The following is a 23,484-nucleotide window of genomic DNA, read 5'->3' as shown; positions in this document are numbered from 1 at the left end:
TAGGATTATCAAGGAAAGACTAAGCCAAGAATTTTGTGTCCAGAAGAACCACGCCACCCGATTTTCCAACTCTCTGGACACTAACTTATTATCTTATAATTAAACTCAACTCTGACTAACTGCTGGAGTTAATGTCAGATTCCACGGGTGCAAGGGCCCGGTCCCACGACACTGCCCTTACTTCACACATGAGTCACAAGCGCTGGGTCCCCAGGGTACCCATACTTCTGTCCAACCTGACTACAAAGTCAGAGGCTCCCACACACCCTGCTTCCCCTTTCTGTAATTTGCTAGAACAGCTCACAAAACTCAACGTTTGTTGTAAAGGATCTGATGAAGGATACATACAGATGTGTAGGCGCATGAAGAGGTATATCAGAGCGAGGCCCCAAAGGGTCCTGAGTGGAAGAGCTTCTGTCCCCATGGAGTCGAGGTGTGCCACCCTCCCAGCATGTGCTTGTGTTTTCCAGCGTGGCAGTTCTCCAAACCCTATAGTGTAGGAGTTTTTATGGAAGCTTCATTACATAGGTGTGATTGATTACATCCTTCCTTGGCCATTGATTAGCTCAGTCTCCAGCCCCTCTACCCTCCCCTGAGGTCTGTGTGGAGGTGGGGGGGCTGGGATAGGATCGAAAGTTGCACCCCACTAACCATGCTGTGGTCTTGCCCATGACCAGCTTCTGTCCTGCATCTGCTTAGGGGCCCCCAGCCACCAAGTCACCCTATCCGAATACAAAAAGACACTCTTACCACTCCAGAGATTCCAGGGGTCTTAGAAGCTCCTGTGTCAGGAACCAGGGGCAAAGACCAAATGTTGTAACAAAAGATGTTCCTGTGAGTCAGGAAATCACAAGGGTTTTAGGAGCTCTGCCAGGGACCAGGAACCAGGAACCAGGAACCGGGGACCAAGACCAGATATGTATTTCTTACTATGTCACAGTATCACAAGCTCAGGCAAAGAAACAAAAAAGGAAGGAAACATTTATTTCATTCTATCATTTCTTCACTCTGGTTAGAATACTTCTATAAAGAGAAACTTCCCTGTCAAATGTTTGGTTACTCTGAGGTTCAGTATGTAAAGGAAAGGCAGGGTGGATGCTTCATTTCTTTTCCTCGTTTATTTATACTAGTTTTCAGAATACATTTATTACCTATGATGGCCAATTAGGATTTTTTTTGTTTGTTTTTAAATATCATTATGAATTCGTAAATTTAATTCTCATTCCATTACAGTTACTATTCTTATTGATCCTCAACTTTGGCCCGTAGGTCCCTCTTCAAGTTGGGTCTTGTGCCCTTACGATGTGATCCTTGACATAATTTTTGGTATTCACCAAAATGATTAATCTGAATTTATATATGTATTTTTTTCTGAATTTATATTTTAAATGGGACTGTATTACAACTGGGAAGTGATTTGTTTCTTCAAACACTCTTGGCTTAATTATCGTTGAATGTGGACCAGTGATTCCGCGTGAGTTTTGTCGGAATTCTTCCTTCCTAGGTATAGGAGGTATGGCCGGCATGCCGCCGCTCGCAGCCGTCGCTTCAGTGCCAATGGGACCCGTTCCAGTTGTGGGGATGTCTCCACCTCTAGTATCTTCTGTTCCTACAGCAGCAGTGCCTCCCCTGGCTAACGGGGCTCCCCCTGTCATACAGCCTCTCCCTGCATTTGCTCATCCTGGTACGTGACCTGATGCACCCGCAGACGGAATTTTTACAACGTGTATCTTAACTCTTCCTTCTAGCTAAATCTTCTGTCTTCACTTTCGGATTATATGTGAGTGGCATTTGGTTCCAGAGGAAAGTATCTTCCTTTTGCAAATTTAATATCTCATTTTTTTTCTGACATAGTAAGTGGGCTCTGCTAGGCCAGGGAGAAGTAAAGGAGAATGAAATGATGGAGCTCTGGTACCATTATGGGCGAAGGTCAACTCAACAGCTAAAACCAAGAGCCTAACTTCCTTTCCAGGGCTTGACAAGAGCAAGTCAAGTTTGGGTAGTAATCGAACATTTACTATTTCCATAAGTAAGCGACTACTTTTCTTCAGCTGCTATGAATTGCTGATAAATAAGCCATTCCCTTAGGAGTAGGATTATGTGGGGGGAGAAAAAGGAAAACTGCATATTCCTTTTTTTTTTTTTTTTTTTTGAGGAGGTGTAGTGAATGAGGTGGAAGGGAGAAGGACATTTATTAAATGGCTAGATACATTAAGGGTGGAGTATTACCTGCTCTTCATTGAAGGAAAGGATTAAAAAGTTCCTGGTGTAGTTAATTTCATTTTGAGACTTAAAAGTCTTTTCCCGTTAATGAAAAGAAAGCATAAACTGTAGATGTGGTCTACAGATGTTAGTAGATTCTTATCCAATGTGGGAAGTATTTTTTTTTACAGATTTTATTTATTTAGGGGCACCTGGGTGGCTCAGTGGGTTAAGCGTCTGCCTTCAGCTCAGGTCACGATCCCAGGGTCCTGGGATCGAGCCCCGCATCGGGCTCCCTGCTCAGCGGAAAGCCTGCTTCTCTCTCTCCCTCTGCTGCTCCCCCTGCTTGTGTGCTTGCTCGCTCTCCCTCTCTGTCAAATAAATAAATAAAATCTTTAAAAAAAAAAGATTTTATTTATTTGAGAGAGAGCAGAGGGAGGAGCAGAGGGAGAGGCACAAGCAGACTCTGCTGAGTGTGGAGCCTGATTCGGGGCTTGATCCCACGACCCCGAGATCATGACCTGAGCCCAAACCAAGAGTCGGATGCTTAACTGACTGAGCCACCCAGAAGCCCCTGGGGGAAGTTTTTTTTTTTTTTTTTAAGTACTTTGGATGTGTCTGCGTAATTCAGTAGTGAGGATGGCCTGGGTTTTAGCCATGGGTAATGATTATATTTGAATCATTATTTCTCTGCCCAGCTTCTTGGGTTTCTTACATCTGTCAAGATCTGTCTGCCAAAGAATCTAAATGTTCCACCTTTTCTCCTTTCCTTTTTTTTTTTTTAAAAAGATTTTCTTGTCCCATGTATTTCACCTTTCATTTGTGACCATGTCCGCAGATAATGACAGCTGAGAAAGTTATTGCAGTTGCTTTTCCAGTAGTATCTGTGAATCCATGTGCTCTGTCTTCTTTCATTTGTGGCTGATGGCAAATGTTGCAAGATAGTAGGCAGGGATGAGGGGGATGAGGCTAAGGCTCAGAGTTTTTCCCTGGCTCACCGCTAACCACCAGCCCAAATGAGAATCAGACACAAAAGCTGCTGATCCTCCCTAGCATCCCATGTTGTGTGGCCAGGACTGCAAGGCTGGGACTTCCTGGCTCTTCTGTCTGGAACTCATACTTTCAGCACAGTTAAGGAACTGCCATATCCTATGTATTCAAGCTGTTGTTTCTTTACCTATCTGTATAGATCCCATAAAATGTGATACAAAACATTTAACAAAGAGTTAAATCCATGGACTGTAAACATTTCTACTTAGGAAGGTGATTTTCAGCAGGAATGAATGAGTAAATCTGGAAAATTTTTTGGCAAGGGGCAGGGAGCGAGGAGGGAATAACTCTTTTTTGAGTCCTGGGTGATAAGGGAAGACTAATTTCTGCCTCAGGTTTGGTGACTGTGTATTCTCATTTTCGTTAGTAAGGAAATGTTTCTTTTCTTTGTAGGATTAAAATTATTCAACATTTATTTATTTTTACAGCAGCCACATTGCCAAAGAGCTCTTCCTTTAGTAGATCTGGTCCCGGGTCACAATTAAACACTAAATTACAGAAGGCACAGTCATTCGATGTGGCTAGGTAAGTGTGCTTGTTTTTAATTGGGCAGTTGAGTTAAAGCCATTATCTGATTAACTCCTAAAACTGAAAATGAGTTAGCTACTTCTTTATTATCTTCTGTTTTGTAGGATGCCAATAATTAGTTCTGGATAATGTTACCAGGTTTTATCACTTATGTATTGCAGAGATGATAAATAAAGAACATGACATTTCCTCAAAAAGCTTTGGGTGTTGTTTTTTTAGCAAGGAAAACAAATAGGTACCAGTTTTACTAATGTTTAAAAATATTGAAATCGAACTCCAGGTAGGAGGGGAAAATTAACTATTTTGTATTAATCATTTAAGAATTTATGTATAAAATTTTTTAGGTGAAGATTAGAGCCACAGTCCACCTTCTTTTTATTCTATCTCAGATAATCTCATGGAATCTGTGTGGATTGTTACTGAAACCTTATTTAAAACCTAATTGTTCCACTCAATTATTTAAAACCACCTTTTATGAAATGAATTATTCAGATTAGCGGACAGTCGTTACTGATCAAATATGTGGCCCAGTTTTGGCAAAGCTGATACGACCTTACTGCTTATATTTTGACCAATCTTAGTTTCATATTATCTTTCTTATTTTTATTTCCTTTTACCTTTAATTTCCCCCTTGCATACTGCTGAACTAAGAGGAAACGTTAAGTCTCTTTGTAAGCCATCTCCAAACTTTTGCAGTTAAAAGGGGATGTAAGTGAAGATGTTTCCATCTTTTCTTGTTTTAGTCCTCATTAGAAACCTTTCCTAAGTGAATCAAGTCATTTTCCCACTTTCAAGAGAAGAGCGTGTTGAATATAATTGAACAATTTATAACCCTTTATAAAATGATTTAAAGGAAATTCATAAACTGAAAAGTACCATGCCGAATGCTGATTTATGCACATTAGCTCTTGGAATGCTCACCATCCTCCCTATAAGATGGATCCTCCCTCTTCTCTCTATGTTGTAGATAAGGAGGAAGCTCAGAGACATTAGTAATTTGCCCAAAATAGCCTAACTCAGAAGTGACAGACAGGAGTTGAACTGAGTTCTTTCTAATTTTAAGGCATGAGTTCCTAACCATGGAAGTTTGCTCTGGAAACTTGAGTTAATGGTGGTATACAGATATTTGCGTTCCACTCAATTAAGGTTTTACTCCTGTGACTCAGGAATATTGTTGAGCATCTATTTGCCAAACACCTCATTCATCCCACTCAGCCCCCAGTCACCTGCAGTAGATACTCTCAGAATTGTGAATGAGGAAGAAAACCCCGAGAGGTTAGAATCCTCACTGACGGTTTGCATTTTACCGCAAGGCAGAGCTGAGATGTAAACTAACACTGAATTCCTTCTTTGTTAGTCTTTCTCCTTTACCATGCTGAAGTTTTGAGTTTTCTGTGCCTCTCCACAAGAGATTTTTAAGCCTGCCTTAAAATTGATGTGTGACATAAGAATGAACAAATAATCAGTATTAGCAAACATTAATGCTATTAAGACAACTGGTTTGGGGGTTTTTTTGGTAGTCATCTTTTCAATAATTTAAATTTCCGGCAAATTTTTAGAATGTGGCATGTAGTTTTTGGTTACCTGTTAATGAAGTTTTTCGTGCATTTAAATTTTCAGGAAAGTCTCAGCAGAAAACTATGACTTGATAAGTATAATCTGGGGCAGCTTCTGTGTGTAACACCCCATATTCCTGGGGTGCAAGAGAAAGATAATTAGCTTTTACAAGTAGGCAAAAGTGGGAATCAGCAAAATATTAGTTAGTTTAAAATGAGAAGGTTGTTGCAGAATTACTCACAGCAGAATCGATCTTGGTAAGTATTTTTTACTAAGAAATTTATAATAATTGAAAAGGTGAATATAATTAGATACTTTTCAAGTATTTGGGATCTGTTTCCTATACTTTATGAAGTGTGTATTTTTAAGTATAATATAAATGATGACTAAGGTTTAATTAATTTATGATTAAAATTTTGCTTTTATGTATGAGAAGTAGATATTTTTGTTGAAATCAAAGGAAATTGCAAATGGGACATTAGTTATAATCTGTCCTGGAAGTGGAATGCTATTTTTACTGAGAGCTTAGCCGTTGTGTTTAAATTGCCCTATTTAGACACCAGGCTCCGATAAGCCGTAGGTACCAGTGTGATAGTTGTGAGGAACTACCCTGAGACCTGATCACTAAGGAGGCGTAGACCCCTCTGACTGCTGGTAGCGGTTTCCTTGGGTCAGAGTTGATGCACTTGGGCAGGGAAAGGTCAGCACTGGATTGCCGGCAAGAAGGCAAAGCTCCTTCCATTACCGCTCCCCTGATTCACCGTGACCCTGGACAGGTTCTGTTCTCTCAGCATTTGTGGGAATTGAAACTTCCCAGAATGAAGTGATTTCCCTTCATTAAGAAGTTAATGTGTTTTGCTAAATAGAAAGTTGTAAATATTAGAGAATGAATACCTTTAAAGGCAGTTATCTGTTTGCTATCAGTATTGCTTTTTAAGCTGAAAGAAAACTTCTAGAAGTTTGGAAAAGCCTGGGCATTAGTGTATCACTTCAGTGACAAGGAGATTTTTCCGTGTTTTGTAGAACCTTTAAATTATGAATTGTATCTGTAACTTGGGAACAGTCACTTGGTCTGTTGTGTTTTCCCTTGATTCTGGAAAAATAACGAGCGTGTCTGTTTTGAGAGAAATGTTTCTAACCTTAAAATTCAGAAATACTCATTACAGAAAATCCAGAAGTAGTGATTAGAAAGTGAATGAAATGTTAAAGCTGTTTTCTAGGGAAGTTCTTAGTTTACTGTTGTTAAAGAATTTAAATATGTTCCTCATTGTTCATCCTCTTTCCCCACAGTGTCCCTCCCGTGGCAGAGTGGGCTGTCCCTCAGTCATCCAGACTGAAATACAGACAGTTATTCAATAGTCATGACAAAACTATGAGTGGACACTTAACAGGTATTTTACAAATGAGAATTAATTTAGTGAAATATGATTTTGATTCCAAATGCAGATTGCTTCCAGGTGTTGGACCGTAGATGGTCTCCAAATGCCTTTCTCTATTTGCTTTTTTTCCGAAACATGGTTTTCATTGTCGTTCTTATCTTGAGTTCTCATCTCCTGATAACAGCACACTTACACTTTCTTCTCCAGTGCCTCAGGCTTTGACCCTGGTGCTTCTTGGTAAATGGAACATAGACCCAGGATCCTGCTGCACAGCGGACAGCACTAGTATGCCCATCAGAGCACTGGCACAGAAACACTGCTAGAAACCCAAGCTGGTTCTGAAGTCCAGCTTTGTACTTGAACTTGAAAGTGTCTCTCAAAGAGCCTGTGTTTAAGGCAGTTTGCAGGGTGAAGGTAATTGGTTGGGGAGCTTGGAACCTGCCTCTGCCCCTAACTAGCTGGAGGTCACTTTACCTAGTTAGATTATTTCTTGTACAAGAGGTCAGAGTTAAGTTATATGACCTCCATGGATTTAAAGAAAAAACAAAAAGATTCTGTTATCTATATCAGTAGAAAGGATTTTAGGGTACAATCCAGAAGCGTTTCTCAAAATTGATGAGAGAATTCTAAAGAAAAGTGTAATTTTAATAAGGAGAATAGATACCTCTGATCTGAACATTGAGAAGGGAAAGAATGTGACTGCCCTTTAACAGTACAGAAGGCAGGAGAAAGAGTGAATTTTCCTGACGTGGAGAAAGGTATTTTAAATTTCTGACTCTTACTATCTTTTTTTGCGCTGCTTTGACCTAACAATTGCAGTTTTTACTTACAAAAGAAAAGTTCGCCTGTTAAAAAATATCAGCGTTGGGTGAGATTTGGAAGGGTCTGATCTAATCTTGAGCCTTATCCCTAAAAAAGGATCTCAGCAGTCTTCTCAAATAAGTATATATTTATATCCGAGGGGGCAAATTGTAATTATACACAAATTTTCTAAATGCCACGCTCACTCTGCTAAAACATCGCTGTCATTTTTATACATACTGTGGGAAACCAGTCCAGCTTACACAGGCACTGAAGGAATATTCAGTAGGATAGTTTTAAGTATAATTCGACATGGTCTGTTTCACACCAGCGCTCCATACAGACCCAGAACTATGTTGTCAGTGAATCTGAGAACAATTCTTCCAAGCATTGTTGGTGTTTGCTGTGAATTAATTAAAATAGTATCCAGATGAGACATTGATGTAGCAGTCCTCTTTCTTGGTGTAGGATCTGTGTTTTATGAATGAAGTGCAGTGTCTTCATCCCAAAGATAATGACGCAAGCACTTAAATATTTAGAACTTTTAATATATGAGGTAGACAGTAAAATTTGAAATATACCTGAAAGAGCAGATTTTGCTCATGTTTCTCTGCATACTTAATCTCTGAGCTTGTGATCCAGGCTTGTCCACTGTGGGCAGTAAAGCTAATCTAGCAGTGGCAGATTTTACCCCAGTGATTACCTGGGTTAATTTAGCTGATACACCTGTTTAGGTGGGTACCCCCTCGTTCCTTCACAACTTGATGTGTATGCTATTATATGCTCTTAAAAGAGACAGTCTTAAAAAATAGAGAGAGCCCATTCTTTAATCAAGATAATGTAAGTAGCTGTAGAATTCTGGCAATCTTAGCAATGCTAGCCTCTCCTCAAAGAGGGATTTTATTAATCTTGCCTTATGAAATGATGAATATGCCCTTTGGTTATTTATATTAATCACAAAAGCTGAAGTGATAGGCATTGTGTGAGATAAAGTATTAACTTCATTTAATTATTTCTGTCTTTCCCGTGCGTGCTTCCCTACACAAACATGGGTGCCCATAGTAGGGCTTATGAACTTGGGATTTCTGTTTATCCCCATAATGTTTCCATAGAAGCCAGTACCCCAAAACTGATATCTTTTTTATGGATGTGGGCTTCCACAGGATAGTTCTCCGTACTCAAGAGTTCAATTTTATGCTGTTCTATTATGCTAGGAGGCTGTCTTAGGTGTTGGTGATTATTTTGATGTTTCACAACTCCTTGTCTTAGGACGTACAGAGTCAAGTATTAGAATTGCAAAAAGCTGTGGTCTTCTAGTGTGGTAGGTAATAAAATTTTTCTATAAAGAACAAAACCATAAACGTATTAGGCTTACATTTTGTCTGTCACAGCTACTCAACTGTGCCATTCTAGTTCAAAAGCAGCCATGTGTCACGCTCCAGTGAATGGGCATGGGGGTGTTTCAAGAAAACTTTATTTACAGACACAGAGGGGGGACCAGATATGGCCTGTGGGCTGTGTCTTACCAATCGCTGTTCCAGATCATTTCCCCCACTTAGAGAGGAAGGAACTTACTCTTAGAGAGTGAAAGTACTTTTGTTAATGTCATAGGGAGTAGGAAGAGTTAGGACTGGAATCCAAATCTCCTGCTACCCATCTAGGTCCAGAACTAGTTCTTTTTGTTTGTTTATTATTACACTTTTTATTGGTAGTAGGTGAAATACTATCTTCCTTTTATGTAGTTCTGAAGTGGAGAGAATTGTTACAAGTATCAATTAAAGCATTCACTAAAGTTTGGCTAATTCTATTTTTATGTTCCAACATGCTAAGTACAATATTAGAGACTACACAAAATGATCAGTGTACTTTCCTCATTCCAGTGTACCACAGAACTTCTAGAGCTTTTCACATTAATTTTAAAAAGATTGCTTCTCAGAGACTCCCAGTACATAGACACCAACACACACACACACACACACACACACACACACACACTCACTCGTCCAACAGGAATGTGTACATATGTTTGCCAAAACCAAGAAGGTTCGCTGTTCATAATAGCCTCAAACTGAGAACTATCTGAATGCCCATCAACAGAATGGATACATAGATTGTTACATATTCACAAAATGATATACCACACAACAGTTAGGGTTAATGTCCTACAATTGCATACAGTTTGTGGAACAGAATAAGCCGGACTTACCAAGGGCACACTGTGCTGTTAGAAGTTGGGCAGCACTTGGTCGGGGGGATGATTAGAAGGGAGCTGGAGCTGGGGCGCCTGGGTGGCTCAGTTGGTTTAGCTTCTGACTCTCAGGTCATGATCTCAGGGTGGTAAGACGGAGTCCTTCATTGGGCTCTGCTCTGGGCGTGGAGCCTGCTTCAGATTCTCTCTATCCCACTCCCTCTCTACCCCCCACCTCCCCTTCTCTTAAAAAAAGGGGGGAACTGGATAGGGTTTCTGGGGTGCTGTTTCATAATCTAGGTATGATTTACTTGACCATTTTCAGTTTGGAAAATTCAGCTGTATACCTGTATGCATGTGAAAATACGTATGTATATGTTCATGTGTGCTTTTCTGCCCACATTTTATATGTAAATCAAAGTTCGAATATTGTCTATAATATTAACTACCATTAATTTAGCATTTTTTATGTGCTAGCACTATATTAAGCTCCATGTTATAGTTCCTTATTTGATGGAGCACAGACTGGTAAATCTGGAAAGGACATCTGAAATGAGAAAACTGGGTCCAACTAATGAGGAAACTGCCTGCCTGAGTCTCGTGGCGAGTTCTCGGGCACTTCCTGTGCTGACACTTTGGGGGCGATTCTCAGAGGTCCCTAACTGCTACTGCTTGCTCTGCAAAAACACATCCACTTTTGTGGTTTTTTTTTTTTTTTTTTTTTGATGAGGTGCCATTTGAAAAATGAAATAGCTAAAAGCAAAAATTTATACATGGCAATCTTCCCAACCAAATTGCTACAACTCTCCATTCCTTGGTCCATCGGTCGTCCTGGGACCACACCTTGAGAGTCAGTGATGGATAGAAGACATAGTTGTCTCTCTCCCAGCACTGGTTTATTTCAACACTCAGAATTTCCCACTGTAGACTTTATCTGATATCTAAGCCCAGTTTCATGCCAGAGGTGAAGATATTTACAAGTACTTTAAGAAATGAGAGGTGATTTGGAGAGCAGAGTTGGAATTCCAGGCATTCTTTATTGCTAACATAAGAAATGGCTGTGATATTAGCTATCTGTGCAACCTTGAACAAGACCTTTTTTTTTTTTTTTCAAGCCTGTATGAAACAGTTACAAGAGTTGTCCTCTCTTAAGGTCCTTCCTCCTCTAAGAGTCTCTGAATCTTCTCCGATAGTGGTCCTGGTAGAGACAGCACACAGTGGCAGAAGATGCTGAGTTTAGAGACAAGAAGTTTCAGCTTTGTCAATAAAAGCCTGATACAAATAGAGATGATAATCTGGATAAAAGGGCAGGTTACATTTTGAAACTCTAATCTTTTACATACTCTTTTTTCATTAACCATCCATTTAACAAGAATTTATTGAGTATGTGCCAGATGCTGTGGTGTGCTTTGTTTTGTTTTGTTTTTTCCTTTTCATTGGGGCTTAATTTCCTGTTGAAAAAGCCCCTTGGGTAATAGCAAATATTGTTTAAAGCATTGTGATTGCGTGAGGTTGCACAGTGCTTTATGTGCACAACACTGGTCTTCCTGGACAGTGAAGATTTGCTGATTCATCTTTATATTTTTTCCCCCGGTTTCTGTTTAGGTCCCCAAGCAAGAACTATTCTTATGCAATCAAGTTTGCCACAGGCCCAGCTGGCTTCAATATGGTAAGGAATAAAAAGTTCCTTGGTTTGTATAAAGTGGCTTAAATTGGTATGGCTTCATGGGTCTTTAGATTAATACCAATATTTATAGGTGGGGATGTAGGAATTATGCTTAATGTTCCAATGATCTGTGAAGATTACCTCTCTTACTCTTTCCCCTTTTTGATTTTGAAAAATACAAAAGCAGAGAGATTAATGAATTCTCTAACACACAGTTTATGGTAAGTCTCAGTTTGTGACTAGTCCTGGTTCTCCCCTCCTCCTTCCCGATTATTTTAAGCCAGATCTCAGTGATTATATCGTTTTCATCTGCAAATATTTTAGCTTGTATTTCCAAAAGAGATAGGGATTTTTTTCAAGAAGACTGTCCTATCAGTAGTCCACCAAAAATGTTTAATAGTAAATCTTATCATTAAGTTAATCAGATAGTGATCAGATTCGTTAGATTGGCTCATAATTTTTTGTAGTTGACTTGTTCAAATCATGCAAATAAGTCTATATTTTGCATCAGTTGGTTTAAGTGTTCTGTAAACTCCCCCATGTTCTCTGATCCCCCCCAAAGCAGAAAAACCCAGATTGTTTATCCTGTAGTTTCTTCTAGTCTATCTTTTGGTGGTTGCTTCCTTGTGTTAATTTATTCCGGGGTTTCCTGTGTATGGGTAATTGGGTCTAGAGCAATGTTTCTACACTTCAACACGACTGACCCTTTGGGCCTGATAATTTTTCATTGTGGGGGGCTGTTCTGTGTATTGTAGATTGTTTAGTAGCATCTTTGGTCTCCACCTACTAGATGCCAGTAACATGACCCCCCATCTCCCGTTTTGACAATCAAAGATGTCTCCATGTATTGACAGATGTCCCTTGGGGTACAAAATCATCCCACTCATGAGAACCACTCATCAGATTCAAGTTTGATTTTTTTTTTTTTCGGCAAGACTACATCGGAGATACTGCAGTGTACTTTCATCAGAAGGCACATAAATGTCTATTTTGCAGTGATTTTTTTTTTTTTTCTTTTAGGGAGGAAGGGAGGGTGAGGGAGGGACAGAGGGAGAGGGGGAATCCTAAGCAGGCTCCACACCCAGCATGGAGCCCATCGCAGGGCTTGATCTCACAACGCTGAGATCATGACCTGAGCCAAAATCAAGAGTCAGAGGTTTGACTGACTGAGCCACCCAGGTGCCCCTATTTTGTAAGGATTTTTCATAGCTTTTGATTACTTTAATTGCATGAATCGAGGTTCATGATTTTGCCATAGGGCCCATTGATATGGTTGCTTCATAAGTGGTCATACTCTAGTTCTAGTTCCTTCACCCATCCTGGTTCATTCTGCTTTGTATTAAAGGGTCTTCCTTTGAAATATAATAATAATAGACCAGGTAATAAACATAATAGACCAGTTAATATGACACATCCAGATCTCTTAAGTCTGGGTATGTACCAGTATCCTAGGACCTTCTGAAATGTAAACTTGAGATCTAACATTTATGGAGGTTGATTGGTAGTTTATTAGGTGTTCTCGTGACACTAGAGTATATTGAAATGCTTCAGTATCTCATTTATAACCTGCCTTCTTTGAAAAAAATACTTAAGTCTTCTCCTACTAGAATGGTATCATATTCCCTTTCTATACAATAGAAAGATATTTTAATTAAGTGTTTACAGCCATTATTTAGGCAAGTATGGGGGGAAAAGAATCCCACCTGCCTTCTAATTGAATTTGCCGGGGAGTTGCTGTAGTGGGGGATGGGAAGGAGGAGACGATGAGGAAGAACAGGCAGGATTCTGGCATCTGGAAAATACAAAGCTCAAGGGACAGAAAAGAAATCATTGCCAGGGTCTGTGGGCAAGGCAAGGGGGTGACTAAGAAATGCAGGAGAATTTTGCGTGGTGATGGAACTCTTCTATATATTGTGATACACAACTGAATTCAGTTATGCAACTGAATCTGTCAAAACTTGCAGAACGGTACTCTAGAAAGGGCAAATGTCACTGTATGGACATTATACCTTTAATAAAAACTGGTTTATGCCACCCAAGGAAATTTCAGATTTAAGAGGAATTTCTTGATTTTATGGCATCAGCAAAGCCAGTTTCCCAATGTAGCATCTGTCTTGTTGGCATTCTGGTGAACGTCTTTGTTGTCTTGCGTCCTTTTTTGGTGTCCAGAAGTGATTAAGTAAAATCCCGTTCTTAGACTTGCTGGAAAAATCTTTTTATTCTCATTAACTACCAGGGCAAGTTGATTATGAGGAATGGTAGCCACTGAATCTTGAGACTAAGGAGCAGCAAACATCTTGACTCCGGCTGAAGGCCATAAAGATCCACCCTTGTAGGTCTAGATCAGCAGTTGGCAAGCTAACCTAAATGAGTAGAACTTGGCCTGCACCTGGGTTTGTAAATGAGGTTTTATGCCCATTTACTTATGTATCTATGGCTGCTTTCTTGCCAAAAGGGCAGAATTCAGTGTGATAGAGACCATGTCTTGTAAAGCTTAAATGTTTACTATCTGACCCGATAGTTTGCCGAGCATAGTGTTTAAAGACACACAGAATGTGAGTATGATACGTTTTAAATGGGCTGGCAAGGCTTGAGAAGAGTATAATTACAATCATAGTTAACATTTGCTGAATGTTGAACACCATCCCAACGATTTGGATTGTTTCATTTTATCTTTGCAGCAGTACTATGAAATAGGTACTATTTTTATAAACCGAGGCACAGAGAGACTCAACTGGCCTAGAGTCAGAATAAGGAAACAGAACATTTCAATCACTTGTGAATAGTAACACACATGCATTTTCATGAAACTAGAATATGGTTAACTTTTTGTTGAATAGGAATCTTTCTGACATTGATCAAGATGGAAAACTCACAGCAGAAGAATTTATCTTGGCTATGCACCTAATTGATGTCGCTATGTCTGGCCAGCCGCTGCCACCTATCCTGCCTCCAGAGTACATTCCACCTTCCTTTAGGTAAGGAACCTTTGACTCTTACAAGAAATTGTGGATTTGCTATGTGAATTTCAAACTGGGTTTTGTTGGCTTTGTCTCTCTTAGTCACTTTTATTCCTGTCAAGTAAATGAAACATCCATGAATTCAAGAAAGTGTTCTTATCTAGGTCCTGTGTTAATCTTGGGCCTATTCTGTTCTCGTTTTTTTTAAGATTTATTTATTTATTCATTTATTTGACAAAGAGAGAGAGACACAGCGAGAGAGAGAACACAAGCAGGGAGAGTGGGAGAGGGAGAAGCAGGCTTCCCACTCAGCAGGGAGCCCGATGCGGGGCTTGATCCCAGGACTCTGGGATCATGACCTTAGCCGAAGGCAGAAGCTTAACGACTGAGCCACCCAGGCACCCCGGGCCTGTTCCGTTCTTTAAAATAGTTCGAGTCTATTAGTAAAACATCAAAAGGTTGTCGATTTTTGTACCCATCTATCTCATCAAAGTTCACCAAAAATTTTAACAAAGTAAAACCATATTAACCTGTGCATAGAAACTAAGGCAGGGAGATTCTGCCTGTGAATTCTACACACTGGTTAGGTAACAAAATACGGGCAATGTAGAAATTATAATCAGGAAGCTAATTAAAGAAAATTATCCTGGTCTGAAACACAGTTTCAGTGGAGTTGTCAAGAGAGTAGACCAAGGTCCAGTTGGGAGGAATGTGCAGTGACTGGTCTGCCTTCACACACCGCACACCTCCCCTCTCAGACAACGACGTCTCATGGCTTTAACTTTAAAAGACAAATATGAAATCTTACAAGCACAGAGAACAGAAAAAGAAAGAAAAGTAAGAATTTCTGTCCTGATTCTTCAAAGACTGGGGTGGGGGGGGTGGCTTGTGTGCAGAGATCCCCATAAAAGTAAGAGAAAGGGTGCCATGGCTGTCAGTGCGTACATGGAGCGAGCCGAGAAATCTGTGGCTGTTGGAAGAAACCGTAGCTGGGCAGTGTTTCTGCGGTCTGACAGCTGCATGGATCACTATAAGAGATGCAAGACTGGAAGCTGATAGAAAAGCATTGACGAAAAGGTAGATTGCTTTAAAAGAGCAAGGTTAACGGCTTAAGGTGAAACTAATCAGTAACCTAAATGATTTGTTTTAGGGCCTGTGATGTGTACTATTTCATGTGTTTATTATAAGATAAAATGGATAGAAAGACTGTGTAAAGGGAAAAGAGGTGCTCCCATTCAGCTGAGCTGCTCATCTTCCCTTGGCGGATTTAATGTTCTGTAAAAGGGTAGTGGTAACAACAGTGAGCACTTGACTGTGACCCAGGCACTGTTCTAGACCAGGTGATGATGATTCACTAATTCAGTCCTTTGGAATTGCCCTGATTTGGGGGATGGCTCTACACATTTGAACGAGCTGGGCACTCTAGAGTCTGATGATATTCACATACTCATTTTTAAAAAACTCTTTGTAAATAAAGAGGACCAAATCTTTATCTTTTCCTCGCTATAAATGAAATGTACTCCATGATGTGGCATACTCTTTAACAATTCTTTTCCATAATTTGCTCAGTTCTACCTAGACAGCTTTAGTGAATCTTTTTTCCCACAATTGCAGACGCGTTCGATCCGGCAGCGGTGTATCTATCATCAGCTCAACGGCAGTCGATCAGAGGTTACCAGAGGAACCGGTTTTAGAAGAGGAACAGCAACAACTAGAGAAGAAATTACCTGGTAAGGCAGTCTTTTTTTTTTTTTTTTAATAAATTTTTTTATTGTTATGTTAATCCCCATACATGACATCATTAGTTTTAGATATAGTGTTCCATGATTCATTGTTTGTGCATAACACCCAGTGCTCCATGCAGAACGTGCCCTTCTCAATACCCATCACCAGACTAACCCATCCTCCCACCCCCCTCCCCTCTAGAACCCTCAGTTTGTTTTTCAGAGTCCATTGTCTCTCATGGTTCTTAAGGCAGTCTTTATATTTGACATCATATTAGAGATGTTCTACCTCTCAGGCAACGATGGAGGTAAAACTAAATTTAGCTTCTGGCATTCTTGCTGTGTTCCTTTAACTGACCTTAGTCCGAAAGGACACACTCTTAATATGCTTTTGGATTTGCATATATGTAGAGAAATAAGAACATTATGTACTTTGCTAATGCGCCCTTGTTCTAACTTTTAAATTGAAATCTGATTATTTACCACTATACAAAAATTTCATAAATGTTATTTATAAAACAGTCAAAATTGGTAAACCTTTATGGTGTTTGCTCAATACCAGCAGTGTAGAAATAGAATGTGAAATTCCCTACTGTTATTTTCTGATGTTGTTATAAGAGAATTGGAAACTCCTTAATGACAGAAAGCTATTTTAAATTTAATATGAACCTATTTTTAAAAATCCTCATTTGCAATGATAAACCCATCACACTATTAAAATATTCTAAGGTGGCTATGGATTATTAATGATGAGATGATAATTGATACTGTGAAGCTAATGAAATTTATTATGGAGTCTCTTTATATTAAATACTTTGTCCGTGTCATGTAGCTGCATTTAAAGTGCTCAGTGGTTAACTGATCTGCTCAGGACACTAGCTCTTCCAGTTTCCTCTTTAAACTAAATTAGTTTTTGTTCACTGATAAACTTATTATTAAAAATGTTCTTGGGGGCGCCTGGCCCAGTTGGTTAAGAATCTGCCTTCGGCTCAGGTCATGATCCTGGAGTCTGGGATCGAGCCCTGCATTGGGCTCCCTGCTTAGCAGAGTCTGCTTCTCCCTCTCCCTCTGCCACTCCCCCCTGCTTATGCCCCCTCTCTGTCCATTTTAAATAAATAAATAAAATCTTAAAAAGAAAAAGAAAGAAAGAAAGAAAAGAAAGAAAGAAAATGTTCTTGGGGTGCCTGGGTGGCTCAGTCGGTTGAGCATCCAACTCTTGGTTTTGGCTCGGGTCATGATCTCACGAGTCGTGGGAGTGAGACCCGCATCAGCCTCTGCACTCAGTAGGGAGTCTGCTTGAGATTCTCTCCCTCTGCCCCTCCCACTGCTCTCTCTCTCTCTCTCTCAAAAAAAAAAAAAAATCTTAAAAAAAAAACCAAAAAAGAAAATGTTCTTTATGCAAAGCTATGTGTTGAGTACAGTGAATAATTTAAATATTAAAAATGTGGTCCCTACCTTCTAGAAGGTTATAATATGATTGAGGATTTAGGGCGTCCATATAAACAATCATCAAAGCAGTATATAAGTGCAATAAATCCCTAAAGACAGTATCACAGATGCACAGCAGAGCTTACTTATGCTGGTTGGCATAGGCTGGAAAGGCTGGATCTCTGGAGGAGTCACAGTGGTGTTGAGACTGAAGATTGAATAGGGTCATTACAAGTGGAAAGGAATAACATTTCAGGATGATAATAATGGGAATGAATGGGAATGAAGTCTCAAAGGCAAATAAGGACAGGAATCCTTTGAATTTGCAATTTTCTTTTCCTCTTGGTGGTAGACATTCATTTAGAGTTCTGAACAGGAAGTGACATCATCAGAGATTTGTGTTCATTCATTCCTTCCTTCAGTAGCCATTTATTATTTGCCTCCTATGTAGCAGAAATAGGGCCAGATATTGGAACTAAGATGTGTAGGGACTTTCAGGTATTTTTTAATTGAGGTAAAATTCACATAACAGAAAATTGATCATTAAAAAATACACAGTTCAGTGGCTTAGTTTGGGCTGCCATAATAAAATACAGCAGTCTGGGTGGCTTGAATAGCAGGGTGAATTTCTCACCGTTCTGGAGGCCATTAAGTCTGAGATCAGGGTGCCATCCAATTTGGTTCCTGGTGAGGCTCTCTTTCTGGCATGCAGATGGTGGCCTTCTTTTATATCCTCATATCACTTTTCCTTGATATGAACACATGGGAAGAGAGAAGTAGAGGTAGTTCTCTCTTCCTCTTTTTGAGACTCATCCACACTGTACCATGTATCATTACTTCATTCCTTTCTGTGCTTGAGGGGACTTTCAGTTTTAAGGTCACCTAGTGAAACGGATGCTGCCTTCTGCAATCACGAAAGTAGCAAGAAGGAAAAGAAAACCAAAACACACTCGCCGTGTTTCATGTCTAATCCATAACTGTAATGTGTGAGGAATGTCTTTCTAAAGCAGTGAAGGCCAAATGGGGAATGTGGGGAGAAGCCAAGAAAGGATGCTCACAGCTACCGATCTCAAGACAAAGTATGAAGTGACAGTTCTTGTAATAGAGAACAATGGGAATGGCGTGCTACACAGGCAGGTGATGCGAGCTTCTCTTGCCCAGGGTGGTTCTGAGGGAGAAGCATGTGAGGCAAACACGAAATTGAAGGGACACCGCTGAAAACATAAGGGACGTGGAGGTTGGGATTTTTTTTTTTTAATATTTTATTTATTTATTTTGAGAGGGAAGGAGAAAGAGAAAGAGAGTGAGCGGGTGCATGCATGAGCTGGGGTGGGGGTGGTGCAGAGGGAGAGAGAGAATCTCAAGGAGACTCAGGCTGAGTGTGGAGCCCGACATGGGTCTTGACCCCACGAACCTGAGATCATGACCTGAGCCGAAATGAAGAGTCAGATGCTCAACCGACCGTGCCACACAAGAGCCCCGGGATTTTTTTTTTCTTTTAAAAGGAAAATTAAGTGGTTGTAAACAGAATGCTAGCAACTAGGATTAGAGAAAAAATGATCGGCCTGAGAAATAAGGCTAAAATTCATAATTGGTGTTCTCAAAGAAGGAAACTGAAAAATGGAGTAGAAAAAATTGTTTATTGAATGTGATCTCCATACTGATTAGGACATAGTTTGAAACACAGGATACTCACCTTCCTACCTCTGCTTTCAGAAATTGTCTTATTTGTTTAAATAGAAGACACATCAGCACAGTTACCAACTAAGAGGAGAAAGGTAGGGTGGGGGAGATTCATGGTGCAGGGGAGATGGGGGTCAGTTGCTCAATCAAGGTGATGGAGAAGGAAAAGCATAGAGTAATAGGGAGGGAAAGGAGGTTGGTGGTGATGCAGAGCTGTTGTTTTAGGAAGATTATAAGTGGGGGAGGGGAGAGTATGTTAGCAAATAATTTAGGATTTTTTAAAACTGAGGTAAAATTGGTATATAGTAATAGTTTCAGGTGTACAGCATAATTCAATATTGCGAACACTGCACAGTGATTACTACACTTAAGTGTAGTTTTACCATCTGTCATTATACAGTTGATCCCCTTCACCCTCTCCGCCCACCCTCAAACTCCCTTTCCCTCTGATAACCACCATTCTGTTTCCGTATCTGAGTTTGGTTTTTAGATTCCATATGTAAGTGAAATCATATGTTGTATGGCTTTGTCTGTTTGACTTATTTTACTTAGCATAATACCCTCAGGGTCCATCCATGTTGTTGCAAATGGCAAGATTTCCTTCTTTTTTATGGCTGAGTAATAATGCATGTGTGCATGTACCACATTTTCTTTATCCAGTCATCCATCGATTCACACTAAGGTTGTTTCCATGTCTTGGCTATTGGAAACAATGCTGTAATGATCTTTTCGAATTAATGGGTTTATTTTCTTCGGGTAAATACCCAGAAGTAGAATAGGTGGTAGGTGGGTCATATGGCAGTTTTTGTTTGTCTGTTTAATTTTTTGAGGGACTTCTATACTGTTTTTCTGTAGGGGCTGCACCAGTTCACATTCCTAACTGGGAGGGTTCCCTTTTCTCCAGTCTCTCCAATACTTGTTATTTCTTGGCTTTTTGATAATAGTCATTCTGACAAGTGTGAGATGACATCTCATTGTGGTTTTGATTTGCATTTGCCTGATGATGAGTGATGAGCATGTTTTCCTGTGCCTATTGGCCATCTGTGTGGCCTCTGCAAAAATGTCTATTCAGATCCTCTTCCCATTTATTTATTTATCTGTTTTTAAAATTTATTTACATAATCTCTCATCCAGTGTGGGGCTTGAACTCATGACCCCGAGATCAAGAATCGCATGCTCCTCTGAGCCAGCCGGGTGCCCCCAGTTTTTTTTAAATCAGATTGTTTTTTGTTGAGTTGTATGAGTTTTTTTTTTTTAATTTATTTTGGATATTAGCCTGTTATCAGATATATGATTTGCAAATTTCTTTTCCCGTTCAGAAGGTTGGCTTTTTATTTTGTTGATGGTTTCCTTTGCTGTGAAGAAGCTTTATAGTTTGACATAATCCCATGTGTTTGTTTTTACTTTTATTGTTACTGCCTTTGGAGTCCGTTCCAAAAAGCAGTGTTCCATCAGCACTGTCAGTGAGTTTACTGCGTATGTTTTCTTTTAGGAGTTTTATGCTTTAGATCTAACATTCACGTCTTTAATCTGTTTTGAGCTAATTTTTGTGCCTGGTGTGAGAAGAAAGTGGTCCAGGGTCATTCTTTTGCATGTGGTAGGTGTCTAGCACCACTTATTGCAAAGACTTTTCTTTCCCCATTGTATATTCTTGCCTTATTTGTTGTAAATTAATTGACCATTTAAGCATGGGTTTGTTTCTGGGCTCTCTATTCTGTTCCATTGATCTGTATCTGTTTTTATGCCAATAATACTGTTTTGATTACTATAGCTTTGCAGTGTAGTTTGAAATCAGGGAGCATGATAGCTCTAGATTTGGTCTTCTTTCTCTCAAGACTGCTTTGGCTATTTGTGGTCTTTTGTGGTTCCATATAAATTTTACAATTATTTTAGTTCTGTGAAAAATGCCATTGGAATGATAGGAACTGCATTGAATTTATAGCTTGCTTTGGTTAGTGTGGACATTTTAACGATATTATTTCTTCCAGTCTGATTCTGATCATGGAATACTTTTCCGTTTAATTATGTCTCAGTTTCTTTCATCCCCAGCATCTTAGAGGTTTCAGTATACAGGTCTTTCCCCATCTTGGTTAAATTTATTCCTAGGTATTCTTTTTTTTTAAATTAATTTATTTTTATTAACATATAATGTATTATTTGTGATTTTTATTTTATTTACTAACATATAATGTATTATCTGTGATTCATCAGTCTTATACAATTCGCAGCGTTCACCATAGCACATACCCTCCCCAATGCCCATCACCCAGCCACCCCATCCCTCCCACTCTCCTCCACTCCAGCAATCCTCAGTTTGTTTCCTGAGATTAAGAGTCTCTTATGGTTTGTCTCCCTCTCTGATTTCGTCCTGTTTCATTTTTCCCTCCCTTTCCCTATGATCCTCTGCCTTGTTTCTCAAATTCCACATATCAGCTAGATCATATGATAATTGTCTTTCTCTGATTGACTTATTTCACTTAGCATAATATCCTCTAGTTCCATCCACGTCGTTGCGAATGGCAATATTTCATTTTTCTGATGGCTGCATAATATTCCATTGTATATATATACCACATCTTCCTTATCCTTTCATCTGCCCATGGACATCTTGGTTCTTTCCATAGTTTGGCTATTGTGGACATTGCTGCAATAAACATTGGGGGTGCACGTGCCCCTTCGGATCACTACATTTGTATCTTTGGGGTAAATACCCAGTAGTGCAATTGCTGGATCATATGGTAGCTCTATTTTCAACTTTTTGAGGAACCTCCATACTGTTTTCCAGAGTGGCTGCACCAGCTTACATTCCCACCAACAGTGTAAGAGGGTTCCCCTTTCTCCGCATCCCCGCCAACATTTGTCGTTTCTTGACTTGTTAATTTTAGCCATTCTGACTGGTGTGAGGTGGTATCTCATTGTGGTTTTAATTTGTATTCTTTGATGCCATCGTATGTGGGATTGTTTTCTTAATTTCTCCTTCCGATCCTTCATTATTGGTATATAGAAATGCAACCAATTTCTGTATATTGATTTTGTATTCTGCAGTTTTACTCAATTATTTGTTCTAAACGTTTTCTGGTGTCAAAAAAAAAAAATAAAAGTTTTTTGGTGTCGTGGCGCTTCTGCGTGAGGCACGGGCAGGTCGGAAGCTTCGGGAGCTCTGCTTTGCGTTTATACTCCACCTTTCCAAGGTGCCTGCATTTTCCTTTGAAAAGAGTATGTTGCAAATCATGACTTTCCAGCATCTTCCTGCTTCTCGTTTTCAAGTAACATTTGAGGATAAGAAGCGTGAGAATTTCGAGCGCGGCAGTCTGGAGCTGGAGAAGCGGAGACAAGCGCTGTTGGAGCAGCAGCGGAAGGAGCACGAGCGCCTGGCGCAGCTGGAGCGCGCCGAGCAGGAGCGGAAGGAGCGGGAGCGCCACGAGCAGGAGCGCAAGCGGCAGCTGGAGTTGGAGAAGCAGCTGGAAAAGCAGCGGGAACTGGAACGCCAGAGAGAGGAGGAGAGGAGGAAGGAAATCGAGAGGCGCGAGGTAAGCCGCTGTGGGGCCCACGATGGGCGCGTGTGCTCTTGCCGCCCTTCTTCCCTAAGTATTCGAGTAATCGATCATCACGGTCCTCTTTTTTCTTTTTATAGTTCGCTAGTTTTAGTTTATTCACAGAGTTGTGCGACCATCGCCACTGTCTAATTCCAGAGCATTGTCCTCACCCCAAGAAGAAATGTCTTACGCATAAAGCAGTTACTCCCCAGCCCTCAGCAGCCACTGACTGACTTCCTGTCTCTACGGTTTGCCTCTTGCGGACATTTCATAGAAATGGAATCATACGACGTGTGACCTTTTGTGGCTCGTTTCCACTTAGCATGTTATCAGTACTTCATTCCTTTTTATGACTGAAGAATATTCCATGACACAGACAGACCACATTATAGTCATCCATTCATCAGTTGATGGACGTTTGAGTTGTTTTCGACTTTGTTGACTATTATGGATGATGTTGCTAAGAACATTCAGGGTCAGGCTTTTGAGAATACAGTCTCGTACCAAACCACTGATACTAGTTAAGAGTTTTTCAGGGGCGCCTGGGTGGCCCAGTCGTTAAGCGTCTGCCTTTGGCTCGGGTCATGGTCCTGGGGTCCTGGGATCAAGCCCCGCATCGGGCTCCCTGCTCAGCGGGAAGCCTGCTTCTCCCTCTTGCACTCCCCCTGCTTGTGTTCCTGCTCTCTCTATCTCTGTCAAATACAAAAATAATAATAAAATTTAAAAAAAAAAGAATTTTTCAGACTTTTTTTCTCTACATTTATCTATATATGTAGAAATAT

General features: G+C 40.0%; 1 protein-coding gene across 6 annotated transcripts in view; it reads left to right on the top strand.

Annotated features, from left to right (window-relative positions):
* The window catches only part of ITSN1 (intersectin 1), a 219,645-nt gene that overhangs the window by 87,117 nt on the left and 109,044 nt on the right, over positions 1–23,484 (top strand). For all 6 annotated transcript variants that reach the window (XM_078076859.1, XM_078076839.1, XM_078076849.1 and 3 more), the window contains 7 exons: positions 1,505–1,684; positions 3,681–3,777; positions 6,628–6,728; positions 11,311–11,374; positions 14,212–14,349; positions 15,946–16,061; positions 22,434–22,696. In XM_078076859.1, the coding sequence (XP_077932985.1) occupies positions 1,505–1,684; positions 3,681–3,777; positions 6,628–6,728; positions 11,311–11,374; positions 14,212–14,349; positions 15,946–16,061; positions 22,434–22,696 (959 nt within the window). The remainder of the gene's footprint in view (positions 1–1,504; positions 1,685–3,680; positions 3,778–6,627; positions 6,729–11,310; positions 11,375–14,211; positions 14,350–15,945; positions 16,062–22,433; positions 22,697–23,484) is intronic.

Source organism: Halichoerus grypus, chromosome 1 (assembly GCF_964656455.1).
Source record: "Halichoerus grypus chromosome 1, mHalGry1.hap1.1, whole genome shotgun sequence".
In the NCBI taxonomy this organism is placed as follows: domain Eukaryota; kingdom Metazoa; phylum Chordata; class Mammalia; order Carnivora; family Phocidae; genus Halichoerus; species Halichoerus grypus.
The sequence above is the reverse complement of the archived record's forward strand: the minus strand, read 5'-3'. Positions and strand labels throughout refer to the sequence as shown.